Source organism: Vombatus ursinus, unplaced genomic scaffold (assembly GCF_900497805.2).
Source record: "Vombatus ursinus unplaced genomic scaffold, bare-nosed wombat genome assembly UNPS02014832.1, whole genome shotgun sequence".
Taxonomy (NCBI): Eukaryota; Metazoa; Chordata; class Mammalia; order Diprotodontia; family Vombatidae; genus Vombatus; species Vombatus ursinus.
In genome coordinates, this window is record NW_020954610.1 from 62,355,119 (window position 1) to 62,375,667 (window position 20,549).

Sequence of the window (20,549 nt, forward strand, 5' to 3'; positions counted from 1 at the left end):
GACACCTGTTTGAGGCCAGGTGTCCACAGTCACTGACACCTATTTAACTACAGAGGCGTCATAAAATGGGAATCCTTCCAGCCAGTGTGGGGCAGTGGAAAGGAAAAGCAGATGTTTTTACTAGATGCCTCAGTTTCCTTATCTGTAAAATGGAGATAATACCACCTACATCCCAGGGTTGTTGTGAGAATCAGATCAGATAATTGTAAAATGCTTAGCACAATACCTTGCACAAAGTAAGTGTTAGATAGATGTTAGCTCTTATTATTTAGATTCAAAGAACCCGAGTGCAAATTCTAGCTCTGCCATAGGTGAGTTTGGGGAAGACAACCCCCTCTGGTGCCCAATATTCTTAGAAATCATTTCTTCCTCATCTCTGCTTCCTAAAGCAGAATCCACAGCCTCCTTCAATGCTTAACCCAATTGCTATTTTTTTATGAAAAGTCTTTCCTGATTCCCAGGGTTTTCTCTCTTCTGGAATTATTTATGTACTTATCCATATATAAATGTTGCATCTTCCCATAGAAAGTAAGGTCTTTGAGGGCAAGAACTCAGTCTCCTGGTATCCCCAGTATCTCCCACACAGCTGGTAAATGACAAATGATTATTGAATGAATGTACTAACTACACTATCCAAAAGTCAGCTGCTGTTATTCTGGCAATCATTAGAGTCAGCAGGAGGCACAGAGATGAACCATGTTTCAGGGAGCCATGAACCCCACTTCTACCTCTGGGTCCCAGGAAACTATCTGGTTCACTTTCCCCTACAGGCTATTTTGTTGTGGTTCAGTTGTTTTCAGTTGTGTCTGACTCTTCATGACCCTATTTGGGATTTTCTTGGCAAAGATACTGGAGTAGTTCGCAATTTCCTTTTCCAGCTCATTTTACTGATGAGGAAACTGAGGCAAATAGGGTTAAGTGACTTGCCCAGGGTGACAAAGCTAGGCAGAATTTGAAACCAGGTCCTTCTGATTCCAAGTCCAGTGCTGTAGTAGTGGTGTCAAACTCAAATAGAAATGGCTCTCTGGGCAGCACATTGAGCTCAAAAACCACAAATTAACATTGGCTATATTGTATTATATTTTTATACACTTTGTTAAACATTTTCCAATTACATTTTAATCTAGTTCAGTTGGGCATGCCCATTAACCCAGTTTGACACCTCTGCTCTACATCATACTACTTGCTCCACAGTTCCTTGGAGTTCCTCTAAAACTGAGTTGGTGAGTAACAGCAAATGTTTGTTATGTGTTGTATTCACCACTGAACTTGGAGGCAGAAAGGCCTCAATTTAAAAGCTGCCTCTGACGCTAGCTTGGCCTTGGGTAAATCATTTAACTTCTCAGTGTCTCAGCTTAGTAATCTGTAAAATGAAGGTGATAATAATAGCACCCACCTCACAGGGTTGTTGTGATAATCAAATAAAACCTATACAAAGTACTTTGTAAACTTTACAATGATTTATATTGAGCTATTATTAGCAATTTAAAAATGAATGGCCTGCATGATTTCCATGACTTTTTTATACATTTTATCAAAAAATACCACACACAAAATGCTGCTAAAAGATAATTTATTAAAGACTATCCTATAATCTCCTGCAACAATGGCACATACAATGATTAACAACAGCAAAAATGCCTTGTTTTCTTGTTTAGTGTTTTGGGCAGTGTATCTATGGACAACAACAAGTTCCCAAGAATCCTAGAAGCATGCCAGGGAAATCCAAGTCCCATTTCATATACAAGTGTCTAAAGAAAGTCCATACTTTTCAAAAAAAATCCAAGAAGAGTCCTACCTGCTGGCCGGTGGGGTAAGGGACTGATTCGTCCCACTTATCAGTGGAACACCACCATTTACAGAAGGCATATGGGGCAGGAAAACTCTTCCCAAATATAACTCCAGCAGCCACTGATTTATCTCAGGATCTAGCCCAGAAAGAAAAGCAGCATTCCCCTCCTACTTATGTTCATTCCCATTCATAGCAGCAACCTACAGATTAGGCCAACCTACAGACACCATCCCAGGCTCCTAAGCACCATGTGAATCTGTTCTGATTGTGACACTTTAAAAAGCTTCTGGAAACTCAGTGTTAAGGATCAAGAATAAAGGGCAACAGGACTTGCTCTCAGGCCAAGGCCCAAGAGTGGGGGGTATAACTCATCCCTGGCAAGTTCCAGTTCTTAGTGACATACTTTTGTCCTTGGGGCTTGAAGCAGCAAGATGAAAGCAGCCTCTGCTCAGGCACTTCAGTTCTTGGTGACATCCTCAGGGTTACCAATGAGGTTTCCCTGGACTAGAGGTATCAGGCACATCTGTGGATTTAACCAACTACACTGTTTGTCAGACACTCACTACCAACCATTCTAGAACCCCCTACTTCTTCATACGGGTAGTGTGGACTCATTTAAATGGGAGTTGGGAATGGGGAGAGAAGAGATAAGAAAGGAGGATGAGTGTAGGTAAATGAGGAGCAAGAGCGTAAGTGTACATTGAGACACCAATAGAGGGAATCCTTAAGGAAAGTTCTTTAGACCAACAGAGTCAGAGATTTTGATTTGTTTCTTATGGAAAATCTCTGACTGGTTACCCCTGCAGCCTAGTCTATGTGGCCCAGATTTGCCTTCCCTTTCTAAGTTCTACCCTGTGAGAGGACTCTAGCACTCAGAATTTCTCCTGAAAAATCAGATATCAACCTCTTGGCTGCAGATGCTCAAAGTCTACTACACAGCTAAACTTCCATGAGCCTGGCAGGGAGAGGGATGGGAAATCGATGATGTGAAGGGTGGCAGGCAGAGTTGCCCAGGTTGGCACATGGGATGATTACAAACTCAACTCCCCTCCTCTGAGGAGCGAGACTCCGATTTGAGTTTCACAAACTCTCGAGCCACTTCATCATTGCTTCTCTGAGACAGGATCCGGAGAATAGTCAGGCCTGTTTCATCCATGTGAACTTTACGGCCCAAGGGGCACCAGCAGGCACAGCTACCTTTGGCTGCCATCTCCCTCAGTGGCATCACTGCTAGCCCCAGCACCCGGTCCTCACGTGCAAAGCAGTAGTCCTTCACACATACTTGAAGTTCGTAGGCATCCGGCCCTTCCTCATTCCCTAAAAGGCTGTGAGTACAGGAGGGTGGGGCCATGTTAGCTGGAGCAATTGAATTTCCCAACACAAACCACAGTTCTCATAAAACCCTCATTACCACTCTTCCCTTCACCCCTAGGATCTTCCCCTCCTTGAAAAATACTCCCCACTCACAAGTGAAATGTCTCGTTGTACTTGGGGGCCCAATTGTTGCTCTTGGACTTGGTTGTAAACTTTCTTTTTCGGTCACTCTGGTGTGGGCCAACCATGGTCACCTCCACAAAGGGCCTGAACATGCCTGCTGTCTGCCATTTGAGGTCATTGGCAGCCACCACTACCCAAATGGAGAGGGCCCAATTAGAATTGTATGAATAACTCCTCATAGTCCATGCAACATACTCACCTCCCTCTCCCCGTCCCCGACCCTTGCTATGCTCTAGATGGCATTCCTCTTGGAGAAACTAAGGAAGACTTTTTAGAACATTATTTGGGATTAGACACCATGGATGCTCTAGACTTAACCTGTGCTTAGGAATAAAAAAAGGAGAGTTTAGTTTGAAAGGAACCTAGGAAATTCAGCAGCTTAATGAAGATTCCATGGATGGGAAAAAGGAGGGACCCCTTTCATCCTAACCTCCTCCTTCTCTCACCCTTCTCATAAGGATTTCTGGCCTTCGTCATCCCCCCTACCTTCCCCATTTGCCTTTCTCACCTTTCACTGTGACCTTGTGCTCCCCAGTTCCAGGATGTGTAAACAGATCCACTTGGATAGAGACTTCTCCCACAGGATCATCCACACCTGACCCTGTGAAACAGACATATAAGCCTCTCAAAGCTATCAACTGGGGGCCTTGGGGCTGGGTTAGTCCTTAATAAAACCATGATGTCTGGGATCCCAGAGTGAAAGAAGAGTTACAGGCAGTCCCCTTCCCATCTAGCTCCAAAGCCAAGCAGCAACCATTTTGCAGCAGCCACTGGAGAGCATGTAATGCAGGTAAGGAAGGGAAAAGTGAAGGTAAGGCTGATAATGCAAATCCCTGTGTCCTCCTTCCCCCTCTAGGAGGATAATTCCATGTAGAGATGTGGCTCCATTGTTGCCTGCTCAGTTCTCTCTGATTCACCAGGAGTTTGCTAGAATTTCAAATATTCTTGACTCCCAGGCTGCAGTATTCTCCAGAAGACACCACAGCAGAAGAACCTGTAGACTACTATCCACTTCTGATGGTAAGGCAGGGACACAAGAGACTGGCTAGGCTGCAGGGATGTCTAGATTAGGGATTTTTCATGGGACTGCAATAAAATATCTAGAAAATATTATGAAGTATTAAGCAAGACACTAAGAACCTTGGGGTAATATGGAGAATTTTCATCATGAGTGACAACTGAAGGAAAGGTAGATTTGGAAAGGGTTAAGCAGATGATGTTTGAGAACCAGATTTAGACTTCTAAACATAAGAGCAGGCCAGGAGGGAAACCAGCCCTAAGAAGAGCTGTTTAAAAAGACATTTGCCTGGAGTCTTGCAAATCTAACCAAAAGGACCTTCAACTGGAAAGAAAGAGAGTAGGAGAAGATTGTCTATGTATATCCACCAAGGTTTATTGACAGCAGCTACATTGTGGTAAGAAGAACATTATATCAGGTATATATGTTATACCTGATACAAATTCATAAAGAATTCATCAACCATCTTAGATGGAAGCAGAAGCAAGTAATGAAGGATGAATACAAAAGTAAATACAGCCCTGCAAGAACTGTACCAGGAGTACTAAATCTCAAAATGATTAATAACCACAAAGAAGGTAAGAATAACAAAAACAGTTGAACTATATTGGGACAGGGTGAGGGGTAGAAAAGGGAAGGAAGGAGTATCAAAAACAAGCCCAGCACTGCTGCTCTTTAGGATGGGTAAAATGTTAACCTATGGTGGAAAGAAAGCAGAGCTATTTGCCTATTATTGTACTTCTGTTTTTTTCTGTAAGGAGGATGAATGCTCCTTTGACTGAAAAAGGCAGAGCAAAAATGACTAGGGAGTAGAAACCCAATAGAAGCAGGGATGACCTGGCTTCCTTAAATGAGGTGTAGTCATGAGGTCCAAATGAACTATATGTCAGGAATCTGAAAGACCTGGTGGCTGTGCATACTGAGCATGGCCTCTCAAAGATCCTGGAGAACAGTAGTAGACAAGACTGCAAAAGAAACATGTTATCTCAAGTTTCAAAAATGAAAAAAAGGGCAGAGTGGAAGTCAGCACTTGATAGGCTAGAGAACTTGACTTAGATCCCTGGCCAAAAAAAAAAAAAAGATTTTAGAATGTATTACTAAAAGTATGGTTAGTGAACATGGAGAAAAAATAATTGGTGATCACTAAGATCTGGCAGGAAATCATCAAGAACAGGGTTTTGCTGGATTAAACTTATTTTCTTTTTTGATCAAGTTGATAAACAGATAGATGAGGGGAAGGCTATAGACACAGTTTACCTAGAATTTAGCAAACTCTTAGCCTCTGTGGCATCTTTGTAGCAAGAACAGATGCGCACTAGACAAGAGTACGATTGGTTTGATTCAGAAATAGTTGAATGACCAAAGACCAAAGATAGTCATTAATGGTTCAATATCAGCTTGTAAGGAATTCTAAAGCAGACAGCTCAAGAATGTATATTTAGCACTATGCTATTTAGCAACTTCTATCAATGACATGAATAAAGACATAGAAGGAATGCTTATCCCACATTTTCAGTTGGTATTTGTAACTTGATAATACAAATAGCTAATGTTTTCATTCTGCCTGGACACAGGGCGCTGAGCTAGTCATAATCAGTGGAAATTGCAGAGAGATATATTTAGGCTTGATATAAGGAAGAAATTCCTAATGATTAGAGCTATCCCAAAATGGGATGGTCAGTCTCTAGAGGTAGTGCGTTACTCCTTCCTGGAATTCAAGCAAAGACTGAATGACTACTTGTCAAGTATATTATGGAAGGGATGACTTAGGCAATGGTTAGATGAGATGTTTTCTGAGGTCTCTTTTAAAATTGAAATTTTGAAATGTTTTAATTTAGTCACTGTGCCACCGTGTGGCCTGACCTAAGAACTGCATGCACCCTGAGATCTGTATTGGGACAATGTGTACACTTGGCCCCACCTCCAATCACGGGCAGAAATCTTACCTTCCTCAACGTGCTTTACAACAACTCCTGCTCCCAAAGACCAGAAAGCATCCCCCCGCCAAAAAAATTTTTTTTAAATAAGAAAATCTCAGGTCTGCTCTAGAATTCTTTCTCCATTATTGCTTCCAATTTGGAACACATAAACAGGAGAGGCTGCTTCTTGTAGCATAGCCACCATCCTTAGACTCCGTTTAAATTCCAGGGCAAAACTATTGTTAAGCCTCTCCTGGGCTGTCAGAATATGTCGTATTTCCATGACACAGAACAGAGATTCTGAATTATTTCATTCCACCATTACCCCTCACTAGCACCCTACCCCCATCCCTGGCATAAGCAGCACATACCAGTCCACTGGGAAGAGGGAGAGGGAAAAGGACAGGCCTGGCTGATATTCTTGGGACCATGTCAGATAATAACATACCCTTCTCCGGCTGTAGGTCCTCATTTGCAGTAAACCTAATACCCTTCCCATCATGCACTGGGTTAGCAAAGAAAAGTCAAGCGGTGTTGGCAGCAGCAGCAGAACAGAGAGAGAAGAGAAATTAGCAAGTAATCAGGTACACCAATCAGAGTAACTTTACAAAGGAAAAAATAGTCCCAGAAGTTAAGAGATTAGATATCAGAGGTCCACCATCAAAGACAGTTTGTCATACAATAGAGGTCAGATTGCAAGCAGCAGAGAATACAGAATAAAGGGGCAACGAATTTTAAAGTGTAACTAGTTTCTTCAAATGTAAAATATGCAGTGGAGGATTGACCTAGCTGATCTCTAAGGACCCACATAAATCTTCAGGGTCCCCGACTTTCTAGACCCTTGAGAGTTAGAGCTATGGACAGAAACCACCATTTCCCAGAGGCCTGTGAGTAGGGCAGATGGGAGAGGTATCTCTGACCCACAGATCCATCTGGGAGTGAAGACTTGAGCCCCACAGCTTAAAGGTCGATATGGCAACAGAACTAGGACTACTCCTGCCACGTTCTATAAAGGGAATAGTTGGAACACAGGAAAACTGAAAAACAGGGCAAAGAGGAGGAGGAGGTATTGTTGCCTTCACTAAACCAAGAAGGAGAGGGTTATAGAATACATAGATGATCTCTAGGGGTCCTGAGAGTCCAGGTTTCTCATACCATCCCCTTCCAACCCCTGACTCTTTCCCTTCTAGCAATACCCAAATAGCTCTGGCTAGTTATCAGAGTTCCTTTATACATCATCCTACTCCCCCACCCCATGCCCATCACCATGGTTAGGATGCAGACTTCTATCATTGCTTTCTTCAGGTCATTTCCATGTTAAAAAACCTGCAATGGCTCCCCATTCCCCATCCCATCAAACCTCACTCCTTGCCTGGACCTTCAAAGCCCTATCCAAAATTCAAAGTTTTACTCCACACATGCATACACTTAAGTATCAACACCAATGTATGCCTATATCTCTCTTCATCCCTCAGCACAACCTCTCTGGTTCCATACAGGCCTATTGGCTTATTGCCCCTCCCCTCAATGCATTCAGTTATACTTTTGGGCTTCTTTAGTCTTAAAATGTATTTTCCCCTTATCCCCCCTCCCCATTTATGTCTCCCCTGTCTTCTAAAACCAGTTAAAAATCTTCTCCTTCTTTTCCCCCACTTCTCATGCTTTTCTGAATTCAGGCCAGCCCCTCTCTTAACCTTTCTTTACTCAAGCCTTCAATACTCAGGGCTCTGAGTACATTTGTTTTTATGATTTTATAGAAGTTTTCCTTCATTTCCTATTCTCCCCAGCCAGGCTATAAATAGCCAAGGGCTTCTCTCCCTTCGGTGTCCATCTGAGGCTCCTGAGGAAGAAGAAAATTGGGCACAGAAGCCAAAATGTATCTGATAGTTTGGTAGTAGTAAAAGATTCTGCTGACATTCTTGGAAAGTCTATATCTTGACTGAGCAATGAATAGAAGATGGAAAAAGATTTTTATGAAATGAATGAAAAATGTAGTGAGAAGCCCTAAATGTTGAGGGCTAGAGCAAAGGATAAAATATAAGTATGACTGAATTCAGGAAATTATGGCAAGTAGGGATTGAGTTTTGAGACTATGATTCCCTAATCTGACTGCAAAGAAGGAGATAATGAGCCCTTAGGAATTTAGAGATTCTGGAGACACTATGCCCTTCAAGGCTCAGGGGACACTGAACCTTCAGGGGAAAAGGGCAGGTGTCAATGGGCTTTGGCTTGGGAATAAGGACCTTGGAGGTCAAGAACAAAGGTAGGGGTATGAAACTGTGAACTATAGGGGAGGGATTATGAGTCCCTAGGTACCATTAATATGTGGTGGGAGTGAGTGGAGATGCTAAGTCCTTGGGGAAATGAGGCTGAGGTTGTGGCATATAAAACAGATGAAAGGGACACTTCCCTCAGAGGCCTCACCCTGGGCAGTCTGTGACCGCACAAAGGTCTTGATAAGAGTGTCTGTGGTCTGTGTGTAGAGGGACAGGGCGTAGCGTAGGGATTGCAGATCTGGGCTCTTCTCAAGAAACGTTTTCTTCAGTCCGTTGCCACCGGCATGAAAGTATTGCTGGAAGGGAACCAGATTTTATTATAGCTTCAGAAACATTAGATACAGGATCAATGGAAAGGGGCTAGGAATGAGGTTAGAAGAAAGGAGTGGAGAAACAGAAGACAGAAGGCAGCACTTACTCCAGTAAGTGCCACATCCAGGATGATACCCATAATCACAGAATCTTAAAGGGCAGAAGAGACTTTAGAGGGCACTCTGTCCGACAGGAATCCTCTCTGTAGCATCCAATCCCAACCAATAAGCATTTATTAAGCACCTACTATGAACAAAATGCTGTGGTATGTACATATATACACATATGTATTTGTGCATATGTGTGTACGTATGTATGTATGTATGTGTGTGTGTGTGTGTGTGTGTGTGTGTGTGTATACACACGTATAATTTAAGGAGGGAGAGAACATTAGCAACCAGAAGAATTGGGAGAGATTCCATCCCACAGCACTTAAGTTCAGCCTTGAGGGGATACAGGAAGCAGAGATGAGGAAGGAGTACACTCCAATCATGGATAACAACCAAAAAAAGCACGGAGGTAGGAAGCTTTAGGGAACAGCCAGAAGGCCAGTTTGGCTAGCGTGTGAAGTAATGTGAAATAGGAAAGGTAAGATGAAGGTAGATATGAAAGCCTTTAAATTAAAATTCAGAAATATATGTTTTATATAGTGGCAATAGGGAGCTCCTGAAGGTTCTTGACCAAGATAGTGGCATGACTTTAAGGTTACTAACACATATACACATATAGACTGATGCAATCATGAGGCAGCTGGTGGCACAGTGGATACAGCACTGGGCCTAGCTAGAGTCAGGGAGACATGAGTTCAAATGTGACCTCAGACATGTACTAGAAGTATGACCCTGGGCAAGTCATTCTGTTTGTCTCAGTTTCCTCATCTAGTACTTAATTCCCAGGGTTGTCGTGAGGATCAAATGTGATGATATTTGTAAAACGTCTGGCACATAATAGGCACTATATGAATATCAGCTATCATTATTAATTATTATTATGTCATAGATAAGTTTGACTTCAGTACTCAGGCAAACTGGGTCACTGAACTAGTAAGAAAAATGGTATCTTCATCTTCATTTTTTAAGCTATGGAATGCTGGACTTGGGGAGAGAAGGAACATTGCCTAGTACAGCTAAAGAATGTCTTTAAAAGTCCTCCCATTGGAGGCAATAACATAGGGGCATTCCCCACCTAAAAGAATAAGGTGAACCAATATTGCAGGGGCACTTGTTTTGTCAGAAAATGACAAAAATTCTGACTAAAAGTTCAAATTAGGCCTTTACAGAGACCTAAGGCAATATGATGCTTATAATGGTAATTGAAATCATCCATTCGACCCCAAATTCTTCTGTTCTACAGCCAGATCTAGTGGGCAGGCAGGAAGAAGTTATTCCTCATGTGCCCCTTCCAGAGACTTGTGCCATGCCTGGTAGAACAAGGGTGTATGTGTGAGAAAGGAAAGGGCATTCCTGATGTGTGCCAATTCCCCACCCATTTCACACATTTTCCCTTGAGCTCACCCAGAAAGTCTGGGCCCCCAGAAAGTCAGGAAAAAGCAACACCAACTACCTACTATCTCTCCCCTTAATGAAAGGTCACAAGGGCCTTGGGACTCCTAGAAAGCATTTCCTGAATGGATAAGTACTAAAGGTTCCCAGGTGGGCTACTCTTCATGTTACCTTTAAGAGAGTGGAGGGGATTTATTTTTCCAAAAATCAGTCACCACTATGGTAATATTTTAGTGTTTTGGTGAGATTTAGCTTAACCTATTTTTGATGTTATTGTGAAAGTTGCTGAGCTAGGATAAAGGGATGTGAGAAGCTCCTGACTCAGTGAAGGCTAAATTGTGCTGGGCTGTGAAGGAAAGGAGGGAGTGGGCGAGGTGGGCTAAGTGGAGAGAAATCAGGAAGAGTCTTTCATCCCACCTTGATGGTATCCAATGCGAGATCAAGGATAGCACACTGCTTTGGGGTGAGGTTTCGTGTTTCCTCCCGTACCATGTGGTCCTAGAATCCCAGACACAGGAAGACACGAGATCAGAAGTTAAATGGAATGGCCACTCCCCACCCTCTACCAACATACAACTCCATTATAACATCCTCTTTCGTCCTCTTTAGTTTAGACAACTGAAAGCTCCCTCCTCTACCATCCCTGAACTCCAGCCTGTCTGGATTGCACCAAAAATGATTATCACTGTTATCTTCCTGGGAAGGACCAATTGCCTAGGAAATGAACTACTTCCCCTGAGCTCCATGCTTAGTATCCATGATACCTCTCCCCATCCCGTTCCCCACCCTACCCAGAATACCCATCCTCACCTCCAAGCCCTGGAGCATCATACCTTGAGTTTGGAGAGATGGCTTAGCTCTTTGGCAGCTGTAAAGATCAACTGGGGACCCTGAGCAGAAAGGAGATGACAACAAAGATTGTTTTTAAAAAATATACACACATAGAAAATGGAGTACCCTGGTCCTCTGGATGGGTACAGAGAGAACTCACTGTCTGGTCAGTGAAAGCTTCACTACCTGGTTGGTGAACTAGGATGGATGAATGGGGAATCATTCATATTTTGGGTGTCTCTTTCACTACCCAGCCAGTAAGCAGGGGCAGGCCTCACCGTCTGGTCTGTGAGTGGTGGCAGTACAATCGTTTTCTCCATTGTGTTCATCACCACCCGCCACAGCTCCTTCAGCACACGTTTCAGCACTGTCTTCTCACATACTGTGGCAAAGAGTGTGAGGCTGGGGAAAGCCAGAGCATCAGGTTAAGAATGGCAAGAACAGGGGCCAAGAGAGGACACAGCAAGGCTTAGCTCACCTCAGAGATCCTCCCCCTATATTTCCCCAAAAGTCTCTTTCCCTTAGTTTACTTGCTCCCATAGCCAATGCCCAGTCTCCAGAGAATTGCCTCAAATACTCTACCCACTTGCTGTCGAGGAAGTCCATGAGGGGTCGGAGCACACTGTCTGCGTCCTGAGCCACTGAGCCTCTGGCATTGGGGGGCATGTTCCCTGGGCCACGCACCTGACTCAGGATATCAGCCATTTGTCGAACACACTCATCAATCTGTGTCTGAAAACTAAATACCCACTATATTAAGCTCAGATCTCTGCTCTTATCTGCCCCTTGGAGATTCTAAGGGGAAGTTCCACCCAGTTCCTGTTCTTCCAACTGCCCCAGGAACTTTGCCCCAGCAATGTCCTTGCTCCCATAGTGAGGGATACAACGTTCTTAATGCCTCCAACCACTATGAAATGGCTAGAAGATGCTTGGGACAGAGGCAAAGACCACCCCAAGCTAGGTAGCTTAGACCACTTACCTGTTCCCAAATACTGTGCTGAGCTCATCTAGAACTGTGTTCAATTTCACCTGAAGCTCCTTTAGGTTGTCTCCTGCCTCAGGATCTAGCTACAGACACAGGAGAATGGCCCAGCTATAGTAACATTTACTTCCTTCCCTTCTTCACCCAGTGGATCCTCTATCCCCCCAAACTCAACCTTCCCAGTGCCTTCTCATCTTCTCTACTACCTCGGTCCCTCCTCCCTGCCACCCTGCCAACTCCCAACACTCACCCAACCACTCCAGCCCTTTCCCTTAGCTCTGGGCCAGGCATTTCCACCAGGTCAGGAGAGAACCCTCCCCCCTCCCCACAGCAGCATCTTATTTTGGCCTGTTGGGAAGGAATGGTAGGAGGAAGTCTGCCCTTCAGGTCCTACCTCCTTGGCCCCCATGGCCTCAAACATCTTCTCCAGTTGTACTCTCAACTGCTGCACATTGTTCATTAGGATGCAAGGCTAAAGAAACAGGGCAGAGTTGCTGAGACCCTCCCAACTCCCAGACAGTGAAGGACAAATGGGTCACTAGATCTGTAGTCTCCTTCCCACTTGCACCCCCAAAGCTCATAGTGGCTCAACAAGGAGGTGGTAATGAAGATTGGTCTGGGTACTTCCTATCTTAAGTCTCAATCATTCCAGGAGAGACAGAAGGCCTCTCACTGCTAAACACCTTGTCTAGATGGGAAAATAGAAGGAAAACAAAGAATACTTTTACATTTATTGCTTATAAACATCAGACAAAAATTCAGGCCAGGGTGAAATTATAATGAAAAGGAATGAATGAAGCATGCCAGTGGATAAGCTAGGACCACAGGGCTGGATTTGAAATATAAGGGAGTCAGTGGCATAAGGGTTAGGAGTGTGAACAGCAGAGGATTCCTCCAAGCAGGTCAGCCATCAATCCAGCCACATGACTTCCTCAGGACTTTGTTCTTTCCTTTGTGAGCCAAGAAAAAACCCTCCCCCCCCCCTTTGGAGAAGGCTGCCTCTTACCAGTTTCTCCTTGTCACAATAGGATGGGAAGCTCTTGGCTAGGATGTCTGCATATTGCATCAGCACCTTTCCAATGGTCTGTGGAGAGGAGAGCATGGAGGGAGGACAGGGAGAGAAGGAATTGTCAGCTTTGCTCTAGCCCAAGTGGGGACCTGAAGGAGAGCCACAGGGCACACCCACAGAAATATTACCTAGCACTGCTTCCACCCAAAGGGCATAACAGCCATAGAGCCCCCAACCACAGACTAATTGCAAGAGATGGGGGAAAATCTGTCCAGACCCTAGTTGGCAGCCTTGTAGCAGTGGCCAGTATCCATTTACCTAAGCCTCTAAGAATCTTTTAACCTCAGCACCAAGCATGAGCAAAAGGTCACAGACTTGGGATACCCTCATGGGTCCATCTCCCCTCTTAGTGGGCCACTGAGATAAAGCCTAGACCTGACAAGCAGGAAGCAGAAGAGTTGATGCAAGACTGAAGCCTGTGACTGAAGGAGGGGTCAGGGATGATGATCACCTTGGCAAATCTCCTCATGTAATGGGCAAGGATGCCAGGGTCTGGGCATTCCAATTTCCGGATGATTTCAAAACTCTGGTTGAGCTGTGTGAAGACATCCACCACGGAGCAGGAGAAGAGCGCATGCTCTGATGTCTGCTGGAACTGAAGAAAGTCCCAGGCACAGGTCATTCCCCACAGTCCTTGGGGCTAGGTCATGGGAGAAGAAAGGTCCCTCGGTCCCCTCAGCCTCCCAGTCACCCAAGGAAAATGACAAGTCATTTTTCCTAGCTACAACTCCAGAGCGGGGTTTCATGGACCCTCCATTCCTGTGATGATACATGCTGGATGACAAAACCCCTTTGCCTTTAGGCTGTTCAGGTGACTGAACAGCCACCACATCCAAGCTTTTGCCAAGTAGTCAAGCATTAGGCAGAGTTATCCAGCCCATCTCAAAAGAGAGAAGCTCCACCCAATCACGACCTACCCCATCTTTCTTGTCTCTCTCCAGAGCACCGTGCAGGAATTCCAGGGACACATCCTCATTCTCATCCAGCCACTGCAGCACAAATTGCTCAAACCACCTGTGGCAGGGGTAGGGAGACCAGTGAGAGAAGCTGACCGTATGCCCTGGGTTCCTTTTCTGCCCCACCCCCATCCAAGACTGGGCACCCTCTCACCTTTCTCTGCCTGCTGCTGAGTGCCTAAATCATCCTTCTCTCCAGCCTCAACCTCCCTACCCCCACCCCCACCCCCCACTCCTGTAGCTTGACTCACGCTGGGTATTCAGGCACCTTCCCCTGGAGGACAGGCAGGTCACGAACATATTCATTGTGAAGCCACTTAACCTTGAAGTGCAGGTTCATGTAGTCAGCACTTTTACAGAGACGGTTCTTCTCATGGTCTGAGGGAGACAAGGTTGAGGTTAATTGGTAGGATCCATGGCCACCATGTTGTCAACTCTGAAGGTAAAAGGCCCAGTTGGAGCACTCAGGAGAATGTTCCCAGAGACAAGGGAGCCCCATGGCCCTTTACTGACAAGCTGCACATACAGACACACATGCAAGTACACATACAGACACACACACATACACCCAGTGCCATCAATGGATGCTCTCTTCTGACTTGCACAGAGAGAACAATCAGACTGGGAAGATACTTTCAGTGAGCCACTGATTAGGCTTTGGCATACAAGGCTATCTAACTTCTAGCAAGGTTGGGGAGGGGATGGTGGTGGTGTCTGGAGAGGAATCACCCAGTGCTACACAGTGATCATGGACCAGTGGAGCTTTCCTAGGCCCAACTACTTCTAGAAAGAGTTAGTTGCCTTCAAGGGGCCTCCTCCTCAACCTGTTTGTTCTAGAATATGAGAGTTAGCACATTAATGAATTAAAGACAGTTTCACAGAGGTATCAAAGGCTAATGCACAATTACACTGAGAACTGCACTGAAAGGAAAGAGAACTAACTGAGAATCCAAGAATGCCAGCATCCCAGGATAAGCTGGAATATCCCAAAGCAAAGACAAGAGACAGAAGATGAACAGAACTTCAAGATAAGTATGAGGATAAGAATGTCTAATGGGGAATCATTAACATCTGAATGCATGTGAACACCACAGAAAACTATTTAATGTTGTAGAAAATGGGAATTAAGTAGTTGGATGTCTGCAATCTATATGAAGAAGGAAAGCATCTCACTGTATCCTCAGAGACCTCTTCTCTGCATGCCAAAACAAAGATTCACCATCTCCATATGCCCTTGTCTGACCAGAGAAGTGGGGACAGTGGCTCTGCTCACAACACCTTCATTAGTAAGTCAATGGGTATACTTGTTTCATTTGTGTGGCTGCATATTAATAAAAGCTAATAAGTAATGTTTGCATGGTTTGCAAGTGCTTTATTATCTGTGGAGACAACCATTACAATTAATCTCTCTCTTTTGGCAATAAATTGAACCTATTTAAAAAACAAATACTACCTGTACAAGGATTGCCATTTTATGTAACTGGTAAAAAAAAATCTGAAAAATGGGAGGAAAGCATCAGTGAATAACAAACAGTGAAAGTCTGTGTGCTAGACTAGTATTTAGTTGCCAACTGAGGTGCTCCCTCAAATCAATATTAATTGTCCAGCCATACTCATACCTCATTTTCTTCAAAATTACAGCTCACAGTGTTTTATGAGTGTGAATCCTGATCAAAGTGGGCAAAGGGGGATGATTTTTCAATCCAGACATCCTTTCCTATGTATTATCATGAAGGTTGCCTTTTGCTTTTTTTTTTTTTTTTTTTGATCCCTGTTTATCTCCGAGGGTCTCTCAGTCTTGCTTTGAGACACTGGCCTATCTTAGAATTTCAGCACATCTGATTCTTTGCCATTTTCTTTTAACATAGTCCTCAAAATATCTATTCTCTGGCCTTCAGTATTGCTAAGAAATATGTTTTTAACCCATTCATGCCACATACACCAACTCACTCTCTCTCTCTCTCTCTCTCTCTCTGTCTCACACACACACACACACACCCCTTAGCTTTTAACACCAGCTTAGCCTATTAAAGCGACAGCAAGCTTGTAGCAGACTCTTGTAGGCACAAGAAAGGCCTGAAGAACAGACGTTCCAAGGCCCTAACTTCAGGAGTTTGGGGCTACAGATCACTCAGAAGACTCCAGACTTATTGCTGAGAAAGAATTCAGTCCTAATAAGAGAGTGTTGCATTCCCCAATCACTCCCAAAGCAAAAGCTGGTTCAAGAGGGGATGATCTTTGAAAGATCCTGTTTCTTGTGGGAGCTGAGAATGAGGTTCCTTCTCAGATTAAAAGAATATTTGCCATGGGGGCCCCAGCTGGGAGCTGTACTCCCCAGAGAAACAAGTTCTCAGTGAGATGAAACCCCATGAGAACACTGTTCAAAGGCCATTTGTAGCCCACTCCTCCCTTCTGAGAACATATGCAACACCTGCCCAGAAGGAGAGACCTCAATAGGGCCACTCTCCATTCTGACTCTCATCACTGGGCACAGGTAAAAGAGGGATAGCCAGTTGAGGTATTGGGGAAAGGGTAAAGGGGCACTGGAAACAGGACAAGGAGAACTTTTGGTGGTGATGAAGAAGCAAAGGCAATACTAGATTGAGATAAGCCCTAATCCTAGCTCTAGCCCAAAGCTTGCTCTCATAGCCCAGGCCCAACAGTCTAGGTGGCTCCTGGCCTGAGGACTTCATTCTAATACAGTGCCAGGCAGTGCTACTAGCTCATGAAACCACAATTGGGGCCTTCACTATGCAGAGGTAGGAAGGAGAGGGAAGGGGATAAAATGAAAGGCTGCAAGACTAAAGGCAAAGGAGCAGCAACCGAAAGCTCTTACCGCCCAGAAAGAGGACTTTGCGAATGCGAAAGACAGTAGGTCCTTGTGGCAGAGCAGAGACAACAATGAATGATGCAAAGAGAATGGTAGACAACAGAGCAGCCTCTTCAGGGTCCAGCCATATCCACCCAAGTTATGCCTTGCTCCTCAATCCCTTCTCTCTTGCCCTCATCCAAGAGGGGTAAGGACTAGATGACCTTTGGAAGGACCTGTTACCTGAAGGGGCTGAGAATGAGGTTCTTCCTTCTTAGGCCAAAGGAATACTGGCCATGGGGCCCTGAAACAGTGGGGCACTACTCAGAGTCTCTTTGAGGGACCCAATCTCTGCATCCCAGAACAAACCATGGTGGATGCAGGGAGCAGGACTTTCCCATTGTTCTAAAGTCCCTACCTTTGCCTTCTCTCAGGTACCAAAGTCTTGAAGTTATGCATTTACTTGCGTATTTCCTGCCTTTTAAGAATTTCCTGGTTTAATCCTTTCCCTATGATACCAAATGGCTTCTATGGCTGAGCAGCCTTGTTTGAGAAGGTTAATAAAGGGTAAGTACTAAACATTATTCGTGCCTCTGCAAATGCTCTGACAGGTCCCAGAGGAACTGTGCTACAGTTTCTAACGTTGGGGGATCACCCAGATCAACAGTGGTAAGAATTTACTCCCTTCTTCCTCCCTAATCCTTCTTGTGCTTCTCTTTCTACACTATAATTAGCTGCATGGCTTTGAGCAAGTAATTTCACCTCTCTGGGCCTCAGTTTTCCCATATTTTAAATGAAGTACTTGGACCAGATAACCTCTTTATGGTCCCTTCTTCCTTTAACATTTCGGGCAAGGCAGTAAGGTACAGCAGAAAGCACATCAGAATGTGAAGTCAAAAGGCTTGGATTTGATTCTCAGCTCTGAACACGGGCAACTCATTTATTTGTCTGAGCCTACGTTTTATATTCCTCATAAGGATTTTCAAATGCTATGTAAATAGGACCTATTCTTACAATGGTGATTATGATGCTATGATCCCCTCTCCCTATTCATCTGCTCCTTCAGCTTTACCTCTCATGTCTAAACTGGACTACATCTCCATCCCTGACCTCTGGGCTGAGCTTAAAGCTCACGGTCTCAATTAATTGCTGTTCATTTCTTCCTGGATCTTAAACATATGTGATCAACTGAAATGATCCATTTTCATTTCCAACTTCTCTTTTTGACTGTCAGGAGCTCCACCATTCTTCCAGCCCCCAGACTCAAAAGCTTTCGGTCATCTTGGACATCTCCCTTTCTTTTTAGCTTCTACATCCAATTATTCACCAAGTTCATGGTCATACAGCTGGGTAAGCAGCACAGTTCACGTTCAAACCCCAAGCTTCTAAGGGTTCTTTCCTTCTCACTGTGCTGTTTCTGCCCCTGGGCGTTTGTCCCTGTAATTTTTCCTTCCCTAGAATGCCCTCCCTTATCTCTCTACTACCTATTCTAATTCTACTAAACCTCTAAGTCCTGTCTCCATAAAAGCTTCCCTGCCCACATTGATCTCCTCTTTTTCTGAACTCCAATAGTATTGAGAAACTTGAACGTGTTGTGCAAATCTAAGTTCATAAAATCATAAATTTAGAACTGGAAGGAATCTCAGGGCCTATCTAACCCAATCCCCCTTTATTAACCTTCTCAAACAAGGCTGCTCAGCCATAGAAGCCATTAGGTATCATAGGGAAAGGATTAAACCAGGAAATCCTAAGAAATGGAGTGATAAAAATGTCCTACCAAAGGGACAATCAGCACCCTACCATATGGGATAGTTTATGATCTCACTACTGGCACTGTCATTGAAGCATCCACCTCAATGGTTTTAGGGGCAGCCCTGCCTAAAGGCTGGGTCCTTGCCTCCAAACCTTTGCCCACACCAATTCCTGTATCTCCTGCAATATTTTTCCCTTTCTACTCCATTTACCCATAACATATCTTTCCTTCAAGAATGAGGTCAAGTCCCATCTTCCCTATGAAGTTTTAGTTTTACCTGCCCATACCAGCTTCAAGTGTTTTTTTTTTCATTATTCATCTAAACTAAAGCACTTATTGCTCATACAATTCATTTGGACTGCCTTATGACATTTCTCCAATGTCTGTATTGAATTATCATTAATTTCTTGTGTTGTATTTAACTTTCCATAAGCTTATATCTTATATCTCCAGATTGATTGTAGGCTCCTTGAAGACAGGGATCATGTGAGCAATATGGAGCCATGGAAAGCACTGGATTTATAGTTTGAAGACCTGGGCTCAAATGCCAACTTGGCTACTTATATGTGTGACCTTGGGCAAATAACTTCATCTTTTTAGACTCAAGTTTCTTCATCTGTACAATTAGGAGGTTTGAATTAAATAACTTTTGAGGTCCCTTATAGCTCTTCTATATCTACATTCCTATTCACTATGGCCATGATATGACAGGGAAATGATGCTACTACCCTGCTTCCAACAATATTGCCCTCTCATAAGACTAACACCTAAACCCACTCTTCCTTCAGCCCTCAATATTGTTCAAACCCTGCTTCTTCCTTACCCTATACTGAGAACTGAGTAGAAAGATACTGTCCTCTGACCAAACTGTCTCAGCCCACTATCTCAGACTAAGGATACAAAGATACACAACACAAAGATACACAATACACAAGTGATGGACAACATCAGGACAGATGGATACAGATGAGAATGGAAAAGTGGTTTGGTAGCCCTGCTCCCGGGAATGGGAGAGGGGACATCTTTGAAGGAAGATCATCCTGGCCTTGGATTCTGCCATACCAGATAGAGGGTTGAGGATTCAGCCCTGGGAAGACTGGGTCAGGAAATTGCCATCTGTGTTGTCCTCCCAAACCATACTGTAGAGTTCCTAGACTCTAATGTCTCCTTCAGTCCTAAGTAGCAAAATCCTTGACCTACTTCCCCTCCCCAACCATGGGACCCTCAATAATGATCCTGTTGGCACGAAACTGTTGTGTGAAATCAATTCAGGATGGAGCTGTCTCCATTCCACATGGCCAAGCCAGCAATAATCAATAGTAGCTCTTGAGAAGGAGGAGGGAGGATGAAGATGATTTTAACTATTTACCTTCCAAGGCATACTTCATGTCCTGAGCAAATAGGTGCCACATCACCTCTGCACTGACCTTGCCCACATTCAGCTCCTGAGGGAACCTGGAGAATGGAAGGGGTTTCAAAGTTAGGGCGCAATACAAGGCCTGGTTGGCTCTGTCACTGAGGACCTCGCCCAAGGGAATTCTGAACTATAAAGATCCAGGACAGGGAATGTACAAATCCAGTGGGAAAACTGGAGGTAGAAATAGAGGAAGCCCAGGAGGAGGGAAAGGAAAGAACCAAAGGAGGGAGGTGGGGAAGCCCAATTTGAAGAGAAGCAGTCTGGGGAGAGAGGAGAGGCCTGGGCTCATGGGAAAGGAGACTTCTAAGGAAGAGGAAAGGGAGGGCCTCAAGAAGAAGGGGTATGATACCCCAAGAGTTCCTAAGGGGAGAGAGGGTCAAGTATGGTGAATGCTATATTGCTGAATACAGTGAACA

At 44.3% G+C, this 20,549-nt stretch overlaps 1 protein-coding gene across 1 annotated transcript in view; it reads right to left on the bottom strand.

Annotated features, from left to right (window-relative positions):
* Window positions 1-1,556: 1,556 nt before the first annotated feature.
* UNC13B (unc-13 homolog B) overlaps window positions 1,557-20,549 on the bottom strand; it is a 57,711-nt gene continuing 38,718 nt past the window's right edge. The window contains exons 17-32 of the mRNA XM_027839140.1: window positions 20,086-20,171; window positions 14,406-14,532; window positions 14,116-14,212; window positions 13,650-13,793; window positions 13,136-13,213; window positions 12,524-12,601; window positions 12,127-12,215; window positions 11,734-11,886; window positions 11,426-11,549; window positions 11,150-11,206; window positions 10,734-10,814; window positions 8,651-8,798; window positions 6,675-6,731; window positions 3,798-3,890; window positions 3,260-3,419; window positions 1,557-3,117 (exon numbers count right to left, since the gene is read on the bottom strand). Coding sequence (XP_027694941.1) covers window positions 2,832-3,117; window positions 3,260-3,419; window positions 3,798-3,890; window positions 6,675-6,731; window positions 8,651-8,798; window positions 10,734-10,814; window positions 11,150-11,206; window positions 11,426-11,549; window positions 11,734-11,886; window positions 12,127-12,215; window positions 12,524-12,601; window positions 13,136-13,213; window positions 13,650-13,793; window positions 14,116-14,212; window positions 14,406-14,532; window positions 20,086-20,171 — 1,858 coding nt within the window. The 3' untranslated portion in view covers window positions 1,557-2,831. The remainder of the gene's footprint in view (window positions 3,118-3,259; window positions 3,420-3,797; window positions 3,891-6,674; window positions 6,732-8,650; window positions 8,799-10,733; window positions 10,815-11,149; window positions 11,207-11,425; window positions 11,550-11,733; window positions 11,887-12,126; window positions 12,216-12,523; window positions 12,602-13,135; window positions 13,214-13,649; window positions 13,794-14,115; window positions 14,213-14,405; window positions 14,533-20,085; window positions 20,172-20,549) is intronic.